At 41.6% G+C, this 17,063-nt stretch overlaps 1 protein-coding gene across 1 annotated transcript in view; it reads left to right on the plus strand.

The window, feature by feature from the left end:
* The first annotated feature begins 6,809 nt into the window (after nucleotides 1-6,809).
* Nucleotides 6,810-17,063, plus strand: part of whrnb (whirlin b) — a 72,227-nt gene continuing 61,973 nt past the window's right edge. The window contains exon 1 of the mRNA XM_071481842.1: nucleotides 6,810-8,013. Coding sequence (XP_071337943.1) covers nucleotides 7,309-8,013 — 705 coding nt within the window. The 5' untranslated portion in view covers nucleotides 6,810-7,308. The remainder of the gene's footprint in view (nucleotides 8,014-17,063) is intronic.

A 17,063-nucleotide genomic window follows, 5' to 3' on the forward strand; every position in this document is an offset into this window, starting at 1 on the left:
GTTTTCAACATGTTTTCATGCTGCGTAAAGACACATTGGGATGAGTGACAAGTGGTGATGAAGGAGGGCAGGATCAGTAAATTCATGTCGTATGTATTGGGTGTGTGTGAGTGCCTTTGTGAACCAGGATGTGGCTTTAAATCAAATCCATAGCTATTTTCACTTGACCTTTGCTCCCTGTTATAATGCTAAAAGCTACAAAATCAATAGGCACTTTGTTAGACTGAGTGTCGTACTTTGCCAGTACATCATGCATTCAGACACCTGTCACATCCTCTTCACTGTAGGTCTGGGTGGTGAACTAAAGATAGCCATCCAGGTCTGTGCATTAGTTGGACAGAGGGAGCATAACTTCCTCAGAATCGTGGGAAGTTCACTGGCTTGCATATTAATTGCAAGCAAGGGAAATGTCAGGTGCTTTTAGTGGCTGTCACAGATGGAAGATGTGAAAAAATGGTGAGGTGGGGGCACCAGAGCTGCTAAGAGCTCCATTCAAATGGGTTATGAAACAGAGGCCTCTAATTACTGCACTACTCTCCCAACACAGAATCAACACCCACCTTCCTCTGCCTCAGCTACTGATGGTGCGGATGAATACGGTGGGAGTCACATTAACTACCCATAGAGAGTGAAAGCAGTCATTCAAAATGACCAATGGAAAAACCATAATTTGGTAATGTTAAGATTTCATTTTCCTAATGTGAGTGTTTGATTTGATTAAAAAAAGACTAAAGAAAATCTGCAGCTGCTTTGTAGCTCTGTGAAGCTGTACTTTACAGGCAGTGGTGCTTTGAGTTTAGTGGGGTGAGCATGCTACCATTTGATAACTGGAGGTTAATCAGACCAGACAATCTTTTGTCTTGTGCTCTCAGAGGAGAAACTCCAAGCAGGCTGTCAAATGCCTTTAGTCAAAATGGCTTCTGTCTAGCAGCTCTACCATATTGGCCTGATTGATGGAGCACTACTAAGGTGGCCGTCCTTCCAGCACATTCTCCCGACTCTGCTGCAGGCTTCTGAAGCTCTGTTAGAGTTGCGGCTTCCTTCTTGGTCACCTCCCTGGAGTAACTCCCACAGAGTAACTGTGTGATCAGGCAAGAAGGGCACCGGTTTCTTGCCTGGTCACACAGTTACTCCAGGACGAGTTTTGGAGGTTCCAAATTTTCTTCCATTTCAGGACGTGTCATGTAATAATAAAACTGGAGGTGTACAAAGGACCCAATCAATTTAAAGCCTTATACTGCAAGTGCAAATAGGGATTTTGAACTCAGTTCTTGCCAGTAATGGTTGCCAATACAAAGACTTATTAGGTCTTGTAAAACATTTTGGACCACATGTATACTTTTTGTTGCTCTCATGGGTAGGTCAGAAAAGAGCACATCACAGTAGTCAATTCTGGATGATATGAAAGTGCATACAAAGATTTCACCGCCCTAACTGGATAAAATAAGGTCTATTTTTGCCGACTGACGTAAGCGAAAAAAGGCAGTTTTTGTAATGTATTTGTTTTGTGACTCAAATGTGTGAGAGAGATCAAAAACCACTCATAACTACTTGTGACAATAGTCTAGCTGGACCAACAAGTGACATTTTAGTTTTGTGGGCATTCAAATTTAGTTGTTGCACATCTAGTGATGGACTTCTCACAAGCACATATAATGAATCATTGGTTGTTACAATAAGACACATGTGTGTCATTTGCATAGCGGTGATCATTTATATTGTGCTGTTTGAAAGTGTGACCTATGGGCAGCAAGTACACACACAAAAAAGTGGTCCAAGTACTGATCCCTGTGGAACACTGTATGTGACCTTGGATCAGGAACATACAGCAATGTTGTATGTGACAGCTTGTGTTGTACAACTCAGATAGGAATTGAACCAGGAAAGTGCCTGCCCCTTAAGACCAACAAGGTTCTGGAGATGACCTGTAACTCTAAACTTATCTATCCATTACCCAGAGGAGCTGTTTGTGACAATGCAAATGTCTGAATCAGCTGGACTGGACCATGCCAGCCTTCTAGTACAAAGTCAATGTAGTATCCAGTTGATCCAGCGTGTGAATAGAGTAGGTCACTGTCTTGAGAATTCATAGCCAGTGAGTGGGCATGTTGATGATGTTTCTACCTCTTTCCACCTCTCTCTTAAACCAAATGCAGTACCTCCAGTAGGAGAGAATGTGCCTGAAAATCTCTTTCTGTGTGCTGCATGTGTGAAGGGGAAACTCCAGACGATGTCTGAGGCTGGTTCTTCAGACACTGCCTGGAACTCACTTGAGGAAAAAGCTTCAGGTGGTGTTGTGTAAGTGCAAGAGAGCAAAATGCAGGAGTACATGGCAAGTAAGACATCATTAGCTACCCTGGTCAGTTCAGTTTCAGTGATGTGTTTGGATCTGAACTCAGAATGAGACAGTGAAACAGGATGAGGGGAGATTTGTTATTGATTTATAATTGTTTGAAATTTGAGGACAAAGGTTGATGTGGTGCGAAAGTGTGTTCAAACTAATCACATAAAGTGTTGGTTAATAGCATTCGGGTGAAGAAAGCTGTGTGGCCAGCATGGTTTGAGTGACCTTATCAATAGTGTTAAATAAAAATCTAGGGATGTTGTTAGCAATCAGATCAGGATAACAGGTGGATTTAGCTTGCCAGACAGCACATTACTCTTAATCATAATCACTTTTGTTTTAGCTGGTTTGGTTTCCACCACTTCCTGAGAAAAATATCTTGCTTCTTAGTTCTTTTTCATTTATTTTTTATGTTGCTTAAAATAACTGACTGCTTTTTTGGGAAACAGATATGTGGAAACTACCACGATGAGCCACAGAGAACAGTAGAGTTGGTGATAATTCTTTGTGGGTCCATCATTACAAGCAACATCCTTCACATTTCACATAGTCATTTGATTCATTGTTTACACAAAAAACTTACGGTTAGTGCAGCTTTAAAAAGGAAGGATCTGTCTGTTTTTCTCTGTGCTGCTGTGTGTGGCTCCGTTTGGTCAGAAATCATTTATCAAAGGCTACAACGCAGGTGAACTTCCAATGAGTTTGCAGCTTGGAAGGTTATTGTGAGTCTTTTAACATTGTGAGTTTTTCAAACCACACAATATTGCTTTGCTCGTTTGTACTTGGCAGTAATTGTTCTCCCTTTCTTTTGAAACAATTTTCAGACCACTTTGCGTGTATCTCCCTGTAGACTCTCCCATGTTTACCTGGAGATTGTTTTTTTAATATTTGTGTTTTTTTATTGAGTGCTGTGAACTGTTGGATAAGAAGACAGACAGGTGGCTCTGCTGCGGAGTCAATGCAAGTTTTAACTTAGAGAGGGAGCTCTGTTTGTGAATGTAAGAAGTTCCACTGTCTGAGGGAGCTCTGCTGATAAAGATGGACATTTATAACTTGGGGTTACAAAAAGTTCAAGGCTGTGGATTTTCTGTACTTTTACCTACTTTACAGAGCCCCGAAGGATGACTGAAAGAGGGCAAAAGGTGTACTTCAAACCTGGATTACTTGATTTGGATTTACTCTAATGATTAGGTTACTGCATGTACACAATGCTGCCTGCCTTTGTTCTGCCTTATTCTAATGCATATAATAAATGTTATTCCTTCTCTTTAGTGTTACTCAAGTAGTTATAAACACACATTCTCTTCATAGATCTAAATGAATGAAGCTTTTAGTTTAAAATCAAAGGATGAGTTTAGAAGACATTACCTGGTGGGATTCTTATAGATTAAGAAACAACTAAATGCTGCTATTTTGGAAGCTAAAGGAGATATGGATAAAATCTTCTGTCTAAGTATATGAAATTTGATATTGGAATATCTCATAGTGTCATCTAGTTAATTTTCTAGAAATGTATTTGAGAAGCAGCTTATGTATATAATAACCAGGCTCATCCAGTGATGCAAATACTTGATAAATTAAGACAGCCTACTTAGTCACATTGACACAAAAATCCTGTCAATCCAACATGACTGTGAAACAGTCCTGGTCACTGATTTGTGCACAATGTTCTAGTACAAGAGACAATAAAGGGAGAGCTACCACTGTAAAAGCAATATGATGAAATCTCAGATGGGGACAGATTCACATTGTATTGTCGTTGTATTCTGTATTCCTTAACTCTGCTCGAAGCTAATCACCAGGCAAACTGTAGGGAAGTTTTATCAGTGCGCTCCCCAGCGGCAAGTCGTCGAGTCTCAGAATATGTCCCTGTGAGTCAAGTATTTACCTCTTAGGACTTAGGCACAAGACACACACACAGTGGACTAAATGCCATGCATGTCAATCCACATGTCTCCTGCTTTATGTCTCTCTTATGGGCAACACAATGCAAACCTTGACTAATTCAGTTAGAAATGATAACACTCATATGACACACATACCTGAGACCAAATGCATGAACTGACAACATACAGGACAGACAATCCATAATTAACCTGGACTTACATAAGGCATAACAATGTAAGACAAACAAGCCAGAAGCAGTATTGTGACTAGCTGTCTCCACATCTAGACCAAGGCAATAGGCATTAGTGATGTGTGGATCACAGTAATATCTGCTGGTGCTGCACTTAATCCGTAGAACGGGCATCATAATAATTAACATTCTGATTAACAATTACAACTACATTCTCTGAAATGTGACCATATTTTATGCTTCATTTTCCCATCATTAGACTCTGTGTTTAGACTGCTAAATGATTTATTATTTCTTTCGGGCAGTGGCTGGATATTATTTGGGCTTTTTAAATTGTCTGTGTAAATTGTTTGTGGAAGCAGCAGCGACATTCAGAATTTGAATGTCAGTCTGTGTTCAGGCTATTGTGGAAATACCTGTTACCATTTTATTTTACTTTTACTTTAAATAATGTCTGTTTATTTAAACCCAGCCTACCTCTGTGTAATAAGTTACCTTATCATCATCTGTAATATCCCACTGAGAAATGACGGTAATGTGTGATTGGGTGTGGGTCTCTACATTGTGGGAAAATCATTTATTTGAGTGGGTGGCAGCTGGATAATTTATTCATACATACAGATTCACTCGTCATCAGAGCTGATCCACACATCACTAATAGGCATTGCATTTTCAGACTAATATTTGGGTGTCCACATACATTCGACAATGCAATGTAAGTGCAGACTGCTGATGGACTGGAATGAAATTTTGTCAGATATTCATGGTGCCAAGATGATGAATCCCAGTGAGTTTGGACATGCCCTGACACTGGGGGTTGATATTTGTGGCTTTGAGTGAAAGCCAATAGTTTGTATTTAGTTCTAATCAGCAAATGTTAGCATGCTAACATACAGTACCCATCAGAAATGACAACTATCTTGCTTTCAATGATAAATTTTACAGTCACTGAAGATTAAATAGGACAGCAACAGGAAAACGCTGCTTTTACAGCAAAACACGTTTTTGTGGCTGGCCCCGTCTGCAGCAGTACATCGCTCAACTCAACCACACTGTCCAGGCGCCAATCTGCATGGACTGCAGGTAATACACTGACTATAGATAGGTACCTCACACAACCCACCTCATATAACCCGAACTTTGTACCAGTTTTATTCACCAATCCCAAACTACATCACAATTTTATCAAACTATGTCGTATTTATTGTCTTGATTGAGAGATCCCTCGTGGCAGAATACTACATATTTACGAGTATTCATAATTTATTGTTTTCATCTTTTTGAATTATTTTTGAATTGTTTATTTTAATTCAACATTTTATTCTCTTGTTTTTAAGATTATTTATGCAGTTGTCTTTGAAAAGAATATGCTTAATATGCCTTAAAATGTTTTTCCCTTGTACTGATGTAGACATGTTGTCAGCCTGCCATTTCTGTGGAATAAGTCTATATTGTTGGAAAACTCTGCATTGCTGACTAAAGTGAAGGGATGGTGGAGGTTTGGGTGAAATGTTAGTGAGGGATGTTGTATGTAGCCTACTCTTTTTAAGCTCGTAGGCATTTCTTATGTGTCAGCTGTTCACAATAAAAACAAAGGCTATTTGGAAAAAAACATCACAGTTGACCAGCAAATGAAAGACAGTAGGTGGCAGCAGGATCACTTTATGGGAGTCTCACGGGACCGTGCTGACACTAAGAGAAATCCAGTAGCCTAATTTATATAATTTTTGTCTTAAGCAGCATTGAATGAACTCAGAGGCCACTGAGCTTCATCCTGTCAGGAGCCTGTCTCCTCAGCAGCACCCTGGGGTGGCAGGAATGTTTCCAGAGACTCTTATTATGCGAGTGGGCCAGACAGAGGGAGCTCATATTGTCATGAAGAGGAAGACTCTCAGCTTCTATAAATAGCTAGGCTGTTTAAAAATAGCCTTTGGCTACAGTTATGACAAGGAGTCTCAGGAAAGTATTTGCTATAATGCAGCTTGATCAGCTTAAAGGCTGACAGGCAGACACCTACTGTCCTCTGCATCCAGATGAAGATGAACCCACAGCAGAGCGTCCACACGCTGAGTTGTCCAGTTAAATAACATTGTCCCGAGCAGGGATTCACCTGCTTTTGTTCAGGAAACTGTAAAATAAAAGACGTGGATTGTGACATTTCACCAGTTTGTGAAGTTATTTATAGTTCAACTCTGTCTTTCCTGCCTCCACTCCACAGTGTGTGACATCAGCCAAACACATTAAATAAGAGTGAATAGTGTTCAGTTTCTAAGCAACACGTACACACACACACGCACGCACGCGCGCACACGCACACACACACACACACACACACACACACACACACACACACACCTGCGTCATTTCCTATACACGGAGGGTCTGAGAGCTTTTAATTCAGCACACCCAGCCAGCTGCGCACATAGAAGGCTCCGTCGTAGAAAGCCGACAGACTCCGGAGTTTGTTTTGTGGGCAGAATAAATATGGTGAATAGCATCAGTTATTATAAGGCACAGTCTGGTGAGGTACAGTAATAATCAGAGCCTTCCACGGACTTTAACCTGCCAGATTTCTCACATTGCAGCGAACATCTGAACCGCTGAGGCTCGACCCGGTGAAGGAATAAAAACAACAACCGGACAGAAAGTCGCTTTGCTTTCATCAGAAGATGCGCGCATCCATCTGGAACTGGTTCGTTTCCGGCGCACACATCCGCGCACACCAGCCCCGTTACGCGCGTATATCTCCGGTTACCTGTTGAAGTTTCCCGATGCGCGGTGAGTTGTTCCACGTTTTGCTTTCAAGTGGGAGAATCGCCTCGCAGAGCGCTTCACCAAATGCCCGCTCCGTCCTGTACGATGCGCTGCCCCCCTGTCATGTTGTAGGATGAGCGCTGATCTGGAGCGAGTGTCGCTCAACACATCGCTGAACTCGGCCGGCGCGGGCGGCCGTGCGCTCTCGGCCAACGTGCGGAGGCTCCACAACGCGCTCAACCTGCTGCTCAGCGACCTGGAGAGAGAGCACTTCATCCACTGCCTGAATGTTTACCACGCAAAGCGCAACGTCTTCGACTTGGTCCAGACTCTCAACGTGATTCTCAACACGGCCGAGAAGCGACAGCTGCTGCCCATGTTGCGCCTGGTCATCCCGAGGTCCGACCAGCTGCTGTTTGACCAGTACACATCCGAGGGACTCTACCTGAAGACGGACCTGCTTCCCAGCAACGGCAGCGCGGAGGACTTTGAAGAAGAGGGAGACTCAGCTCTGCAAAAATATGTCAGTTCCATTCATGAACAGCCCCTCACCCCGGGCTGTCCGGACGGGTTCAGCGGCGCGGCGGAGCTGTCGATGGCCCCGCACTTTCTTGAGGGTTGTTTTGGAGAGGTCCGCAAAGTCACCCTGACACGCGCCAGGAGCCACGAGGGTCTTGGCTTCAGCATCCGCGGGGGGTCGGAGCACGGCGTGGGGATCTACGTGTCCCTGGTGGAACCGGGATCATCGGCCGAGAGAGAGGGACTGAGGGTCGGGGACCAGATAGTGACCGTGAACGACATGATGTTCCACAGTGTCACTCACATAGACGCCGTGAAGGTAGGATCAACGCGTGTGTGCGTGAGAGTGCTTTCAGAAACAACCGGAGGATGATGAGCCTGTGAGTGTGGGCCGAGAGCTGCGGGTGTGAACACTGTGCTCCCGGCGGAGAGAACAGCAGCACACAGAGCCGTCAGTGCTGGGCTCTCTGCGTTGGAGGCGACTAGTCGGTTACGTTCTTCTTACTAATTCTTCTTCTCCAATTGACCACGTTTTAATGGTCCGTGGCAGCTGAGTCAAGATGAACTCAACTGTTCAGCAGCAGATGGAATGTAGTCTCTCTCTCTCTCTCTCTCTCTCTCTGATTATAGCAGTTTGCAGTTTGTTCTCCATGTTTTCATCTCACAGTCATTAGGGATCCCTGATGAGATTTAGGGCTGCAACCAATAATCCTTTTCATTATTTATTTATCGGCAATAATTTTTCTCAATTAATCGTTTTGTCTGTAAAATGTCTAGGTGAAAAATGCCTGTTCGTTTCCTACAGACCAAAGTGATGTCTTCAAATGTCTTGTTTTATCCAAAACCCCAAAGATATTCCTCAGCGCTACAGCTGCTGGCAAAGACAAGCTCAGTAATGCTTGCACTGTAATTCGTTATCCATGTTGCTTTCACCACTGGCAGCTGAGGCTGATAAGAGCCGATCAGTGATCGACCGTGGGCGTCTGCGTCATTGTTTCCAAAAGTCTCAGTTTCTGCCTGTTCACACTACAATGCAACCCTGTAGTTTTCAAACTAAAACTGGGTCAGCGTTTCTAAAAGTGCCCACTTTAGGGCCCAGAAATCTCTGGAGTAATGTGGACACAGGGCGTAAACGTAGCAAATGAGATGTGTTTTAAACTAAAACGTATCAGTGTAGCTGTAGCCCTGCAGAAATAGAATCAATATGATACAACTTCATAAGTGAGAAGGTATGTTTTTTTGTAATCTGAAAGTCCCACTGTGTCTCATTTGACCATTCCTTACTATTTTTATGCCTGGCTGAAGAGGAAAAGTTGGTGTAGTGATAAATATGACAGATATGAAGCAAGTACAGTAACTGAAACATCTATTCAAGCTTCAACTCCACTGAAGAGACTGAAAATCTGAGCAGATGAAAACATCACCTCTGTGTCAAGTAGTGAGAACACGGGAACGTCCCTGAAACTAATCCATCAGTCAAACAGAAATGCCATATTTCCTTATACCATCTAGTTGTATCCTCTTCTTCTCCTGTGATTTAATGGCATCCAACTGGAGAATTGTGCCATCAACTGTCTATATCAATGGACCAGCTCCTAATATTCACATAACACCAGTGGCTGGAAACTTCCATTATTTCAGACTTCCTGGGAATTCAGTGTGCACTGAAGTGTGCACTACATTTGGCTAATGTGTAACCCCCTCGGTCTAAATACAGTATGTACATTTATGGTACACAGCAGCTTCAGTGTGCAACATCAGGTCTGTGGAAAAGGGACACACATCTCACAAATTACACCCAGATTAGGACACCAACTTGAAGGGAAGAACAAAGCTGTGGTGCCAGTTTTATTTGCTTTTGGTTTGACTGGGACATGTGTGATTGACAAATCCTATAATGTAACTGCAGAGAGTGACAGCAACTGTTGTAAAGATTCAATTTAGGAGAAAAACACATAAATCAGAAAACCTCCTGCCATCTCCTCTTATCATACTTGAGAGATGGGAAAGCATGTGGGAGGAGATTATTTAACAGAACAGATGAGGGAAAGGTCTCAGGCAGCAAAATAAATGTGTTCTTCAGCTGCTGTCAACATGTTTAAAAATAGCCCTGTACTTTTTTATTGTTTTATTTTCTGCATGTATTTAGACTGGAGAACCTTCTTTATGACCTTGAAAGCTTTTCTCACTGAGAGTGAGACTTTTATACACTCTACCTACTCTACCTACAGCACATTTCCAATCAGAAACAACATTTTTGCTGGAGGCTGAATAGCTTAGGCCTTGGACAACGTCTTATTTAAGAGCAAATAAAGAAGCTTTTCACCTGCCTATATGAGGCTTTATTGAATTAGTCCTCCATGAGGGAAAACAAGCTGAACAGCTCCTTTTCCTTTACAGTGCTGATGAAGTGTTGCAGCTTATTTTCATCTTATTTCATCCCAGACAACCGTTGACATTTGTGGCTAGGTCACTTAGCCAATACACACACTTTCATGTGCTTGTAACCCAAAATATAAAAAATATTGAGGATAATAAAAATGTAGCCTACTGATTTACAAATAGTATTAGAGAGAAAAGTCAAGAGGAGAGAAAAAGCAGAGGGCTGTGCCCCCGGCAGTTCAGACCGAGCCTTTACAGCAGCTGAGCTACGGGGACGACGACCTGCTGTTATTGTCTGTAGAAGGCAACCATGTGTGTATTTTCTCACAGCACACAGAGCTTGTCAGTCTACTTCTCATTGATAAAGTTCTCCAGTTCAATGGTAGGCTATAACAAGTATAATTTTACTTGACATTACATTATTCACAGCACGGGACAAATAGCATTTTATTTTAAAATTCAATCATTGAATGTAAATGTTAAATAAGGGATGTATGTATTATAGGGGACAGGTGGCAACCCTATTTGTGGCATATAAGGGGGTGGTGGGGTGGGGGGTGGGGGGGGTGGGGGGGGGGGGGTGACCAGTCACCACTCACGCTCACATTCACACCTACTGGCAATTTAGAATTTCCAATTAACCTAATGTGCATGTCTTTGGATTTTGTGATGAAGTCGGAGTATCCAGAGGGAACCCACACAGGCACTGGGAGAACATACAAATTCCACACAGAAAGGCCCCAGGCCCCCGGGTTTGAATCCAGAACCTTCTTGCTGTAACTAACCACTAACCATGGCACCACTGTGCCCCCCTACATAAAGTTTGACCCCTCAGATGTATTCCAACTTTGCTGGAAGGTTTTCCAATTTCTTTGTTATTCTGAATTTGACACTTGCATCATGCCTCCTTGCATCACTTTGACGGATCACTGCAGATGGTTTGGGCCCCGTTGATACATACCAGCAGTTCTAGCTTAGGAGTCCAAAGCAGCAAATGCTGCTGTGTTCCAGTCCAAAACATAATCATACATGTAATTCATCAATTATTTGAACACACCACGCTGTATGAACAGTACTGGATGCAGTAGTAAATGACACGTTTTAGCCCTCTACGTTTTTATTTGTTATTTATTTTATGATATGTGTCTACTTTAATCATCACCTTGTCTAACTCCTCCCATATGCAGTGTTTTTACATTTTATTTATTAAAGGTGATACACTATTACTACTACTATTATTATTATTATTATTATTAATTGCTTATTGTGACTTGTGTCACAAACATTTGGAAGCCCTCGTCTTCACCAGCCTGAGCTTGTGGGTGAGTCAGTGTCACTCTGATGTCCTGACTCACCACCTGCTACAACAACAAGTGATTCTTCCTCCGCCTCCTCTAACCTCTCTCACACCTCATTGCCTCCTTCATACTTTTTGTTTTAGAAAAATCTTCTTATAGCTACCACCAGGTGCCACAAACAGCCCTGTAACTGCTGCACTCTCTCTCTCTCTCTCTCTCACTCTCGATCTCACACAAACTGTGCATGTGCCAAGCAGTATGAAGTAGATCTGCTGCTTGAATGACACACAGGACCTAAGACAGTCTGATCAACAATATCACGTTATTTTCAAAGATTGGTATGATTGGAATGACTAATGAATAGATTTGGGGCTATTTCTTTTTCGTCTTATTTTTGTATAAAATAAATAAATCGTTGGGATCCTGGGCTATTCATAAAACACCAGGTCTAACGACGCCTATGGCCTCAACCATGTTTGTAATAAACAATCTCAACCCTTAATCTTAACAGTTGAACAGCTTTAACTTGTCCGTTTCTCTGTCTTTCCCCTCTTATATCCCGCACCCCGACTTTCCACACTTCCCTCTCTAACTATGGTCTTTCCTGAGTGTGTGTATCTCTCTCACTGACTTGAGTTGCAATGATTGGCTGAGTGGCTTTAATTTTGTAATTCTCAATAATTCATAAGTTACAGGTTCGGGTCTGTACAGGACGGTGTCTGCGTCTGGTTCGTGACTTGGCGCTAGGACGAACAGATAGCAGATTCTCAGGGAAGCACTTACACAGAAACTAAAGCAGACAAACTGACCAAGTGTGAGGGGAACACAGACACTAAATGCACAAGGAAGGTGAGGGTGTAGTTAGGAACAGGTATTATACCAGACACAAAAAGCTAGGTGATTTCAAAATAAATCAGGAAATACTGCAATCAGGAGCAGGGCAGGGTGTAACAAAATTGCTGTAATTAAATCCTATAATGTAGCAAAAAACTGTATCTGAACTGATGAACCTTGCCTGTGAGGTATTCCTGGACCTCAGACTCACAGTGCTCATAGTATGACAGACCATTGGAAGAGGAAGCTATAACTTGGTGGATAAACGTGCTTCAGTCAAGTGACAGCCTGAAAACAACACAACAGCCAGTAGCATCATCACTGGATACCCCAAGTGAAGCACTACATTTATTAATGGCAGCAGAGATGGCAGAAGGTGGTTAGGGTGGATGGTATAGGTGCACAAAGCGCACAACTGTCACGCCGGAGACGATGGTTCACATCCAAAGTCCTGTCTGTGGTTCGCCATATTCAACAAAAACACTTTGGTAAAGGTTTGAGAAAGATTGGGTAACCCTTTAATTCACAGGCTGTTAATTATATAGGAATTACCTAGAAATTAATGTGAAGAAATTACCAAGAAATAAGTCAAGGAGGCTGACAATTATGTAGTAAATCTGTGGTAATTTCCTGATGATAGAGAACGACATGACAGTATCAAGATAATTACCTTCACATTGGATGTCAAGTGCATAGTATGACAGTTTCAACAGAAGCTATTAAGTTATTTCTTGGCAATTTCTTCACATTACTATGTAATTAACAGCCTGTAAATTAAAGGGTTACTGAAGATTGTCATTTAGGAACTCATAGCACTTTGTTAATGTTAGTAAGAGAAAAACATCACTGTGACTGCAAAACCATAATGTGGTCTCGCCCCATATGCACCTGTCACTGACTGGAAACAAGTACCAGGTGTCGGCAGAACTTTCCATCAGGAGATGACTGTTGATGGGAGAACAGGGAACTGATGACATGTCAGCTGGGACGGCTGACTATGGAACAGGCAGAGTCTGGTGCTAAGGCTTGAGGATACAAAAAAGTGTCCTTAGAAACATCAACTGCAGGCTGAGAAGAAGCTTCTCTGCTGGGTCCGTAATTGGTCAATTTGTACTTTTATATGTCAGGAAGCTCAGGACACAAATGCAGACAATCATGAAGGCAAATATTCACTTAAGTCAAGAACTTACAGTCAGACAGAGGTACTGGGCAGAGCACAGGAAACATGAATGTGGGCATGAGGTAACACTAGGGGAATTGAACAAAAAATATCAGCAGGAACAAAACAGAAAATCCAAATGTAGAATCGCTGGGAAATACAAGGGACCACAGGAAGGAGAACAGGTAAAACAAGCTGAAGCAAAACAGACCAACTAGCAGAGACTGAGGGGAAGAAAGACTGAGGTACACGAGGGGCGTAGGGGTAACTGGGAACAGGTGAAACATCAGGGAGGGAAGGACGGTCTAAGAAGAGGGAAATTAGATAAAGACAGGAAGTAAAATCAGTCTCAGGGGCAGATCGTGACACTGACTGTACATAACACACAGACATTATTGATGTCGATCTCAGAAAGGAAGCAAATACTTCTCATAATTTCTGAACCTTCAAGGTTAAGGATCACATTGTTTCGCTGTCTTCTGTTGACAAGTGAAGACAATATTATCAAGTTTTATTGCAACTTAACAATCTATGTTTACTGCTTCTGCATAAATATAGTTCTCCTGCGACAACTGTGGTGTTTCATTAACACAGCTAATATCAGTTACCAGTTCCTGCTAAAGGCCAGGGCTCTTCCTTGGTTGTATGTCCAGCTCTCATTAGGAAAGAGTTAGGAAATTAATTTCAGCTTTTAATGACTGATCCTGTTAAGGATTTAAGACCTGCTGCACCAAGGCCCTTCCCTTTGTCTGTACTGTGACATCAAAGCTGTTTATTAGCAAGGTAGTAAAGATCAGGGAAGGAGCAGCATTCACAGAGGACCTAATTTGTGAAGATAACTGTATTTAATATAGATTTTGTCTGGCAGCTCCATAAAAACAGTGTTGTGGAGAAATTCTTTGGAAAATTAATGAGTTGAATTAATTGTTGAATAATAGGAACAAGGTAGGCATTATGAAAACGGATGTATTAGAACAGTTGAAAGATATTGGAAGGTTAAGATTAAAGAGGTGTTGTTTTAGAGCTCGCACTGATGAGATCTGGTTATGGTGACATCACAGTTTTACAGCACAGTCATTGGTCAGTTTTTGCTTAGTGTCACTGACAAACCAATTCACCATCATTGTGATGCCTTGACTGGCTTCCCCTCCATGTCAGGGGGGCTGAGATTCATGGGTATCATTGTATTTGGGGCCATGCAACAAAGTAATAGATGAAACCTGATTTCAAATCAAAGATGAAATAATTAAAACTGGTCGTACCAGAAACCAGTGAAACCAGTAACACTGAGGAGTTTGTTTAGATGAAAATATAGAAAACAGAATGAGAGTGCTCCCTCCTTCTTTGCATATGTGTATAAGTTTTAATCTCAAATCACTCCTTTGAAAGTGAGGGTTGATTCCACTTGAAATATTTGTTACAATTGTCTGTTGCATTGTAATTTTGCATTTTGCTTGACACAATTGAGGTGAGTGCTGCAGATCAATGTTGAACCAGGAAGTCTGTCAGTGTGGACCAGATAAATTTGAGCTACATTAAGAAACAAAACAACAGGATTGTCTGCAGAGTTTGAAAAAGTGGTAGTTCCACCCACTACTCCAAACCAACGATACAACACATAACCTTCACCATTACAACCATATATCACTGTAAGTTACTTGTGGATGAGCTACTCAAACAAGGTCAAATCATGAAATTTGATTTCTTGAAGAAGACTCAATTATCAAATATGTCTAGATATGAGATGTATTGTTTTCAGAATATATTGAAAAAATGGAAAAAGAAGCTGCTTCATTTATCACTCACTCGCACTTGTTGTACCATTGCAACAATAGAAACATTCTATAATTACACAAAAATTCTATAAATAACGTACATATTTTATGTATTAAAAAAATGTATGTGTTTGCCAGTCGATCTTAGCTGAAGTATAGACTGGCTTTACTGCTACAACACTGGAAAGATGAATTTAATAATGTAGTGTGCAATTTACAAAGAAGGAAAGAAACTGTTCTGAAGTCTGGGCATTTAACCAATTTAAACACAACGTTAGACGTTACGTTTTACACTTAGCTACAAAAACATTACGAGGTTACTCCTCTTACATGTGATACTTACCAACCGTGGAAATATATGAAATTAGCCACTAAGATTTGTTTAAGACTTAGGAGGAAAAAAAAATATCTTGGATTATAGAAGCTAACTTTGTTAGCAGCAACTTTGCACAGTGCAGCCGAGAGCCTGGTGAAGCCAGGTGTAGGTGGGCATGCACGGTGTCCTTGGTTTTCAGTCAGATCCACCACCACCACCCTCCACCCTCTCATCCAAATGTGGACGAGACAGTCTGGCTCCAAACACACAGAGATGGAGACGTCCAAATGCCAAACTTGAGGCTTCAAAATGGAAATTCACAAACCAATGGGTGACATCACAGTGGGTTGTTACATGTATCCTCCACTTATCTCACGCCTTAACATGCACTGGTGTTACAAGATAAATGTTATCCGTTTCATCTGCGAGTGGTCATTATCGTTTGGCTTATCTGGGTAAATAAAACTCACTGTTATGCAAGGTAGTGATTCTATTGTTTATTTGCTCTTAAAGACCTTCATCAAGAGCCACAGTTCATATAAAGTCCTGCCCCCCCCCCCCCCCCCCCCCCCCCCCCAGAAAAGTCACATAAGAGAGATAATAATAAAATTCTTGACAGTCAGAAGTTCTTCTTTTATGGAGCTGTTTGATCAGATGCTTAAAACCGAACTCAAGTGGAAAGGTGTTTTGACCTGCATGTATTAATAGCAGCATTACTTTAACGTGTACCAACATGAGAACCATTTCTGTTGTGACTGCAGGGCTGAACTCACAGATAACCAGGGGAGGAATATATCATTTTCCATATTCATATAAATATGCAAATATGTGCCAACATAGGGGTTATAATGGTATTGTGTGGAATTGTTTAAAATGTCAATATGCCAACTGGTACTGACATACATAGAGGCAACCATTATAAAGGGTAATAGGCTTTAACCAATAAATAGATAAATGGATTTTTGATAAAATCCATGAACAAAAACAACTTTTGGACGTGCCTTTGGGTGACGTTTACCCTCTGTAATATTGCAGTAATACATGTTGCTAATCATCAAATGTCAAGTTTTCAGTGATTATTAGTAAACCAACAATAATCGTAAATCAAGTCAGAACAAGTTAGCAGCTCACTAGAGCCCACTGTATATAGGTGTAACAGAAGTACATGATGTGGTCATAACCATGATACATTTTATATCTAAGCACTTAGGGGACTCATATGCACATCTTTTATTTGTAGACTTAAGCCTAGCATTTAAAACAGTACAACCACATCTATTAATGAAGAAGTTGAATGACCTTAAAGACCCCCCTGATGAAAATAAATAAACTCGAAACCTTGTCAGTACAGAGAGTGAGAGTTTGCATTAGCACAACCACTAACACTGTGTCAGCCACTGCCAGTTAGAAGGTAACAAACAACATAAACAAATAACTATGCTTACCGCTCTGGGTCGAGAGGGTTGCCTCTCTGCGCCTGACATTGGCAGAAGGGAAGGCTCTGACTATTGTGTGTGCCTATGCACCAAACAGCAGCTCAGATTATCAGGCCTTCTTGGAGTCTCTGGGTGGTGTCCTGGAAGGGGTTCTGCCTGGGGACTCTAT

Source organism: Trachinotus anak, unplaced genomic scaffold (assembly GCF_046630095.1).
Source record: "Trachinotus anak isolate AG129_WGS33_773 ecotype Australia unplaced genomic scaffold, CSIRO_AGI_Tana_v1 ptg000008l, whole genome shotgun sequence".
In the NCBI taxonomy this organism is placed as follows: Eukaryota; Metazoa; Chordata; class Actinopteri; order Carangiformes; family Carangidae; genus Trachinotus; species Trachinotus anak.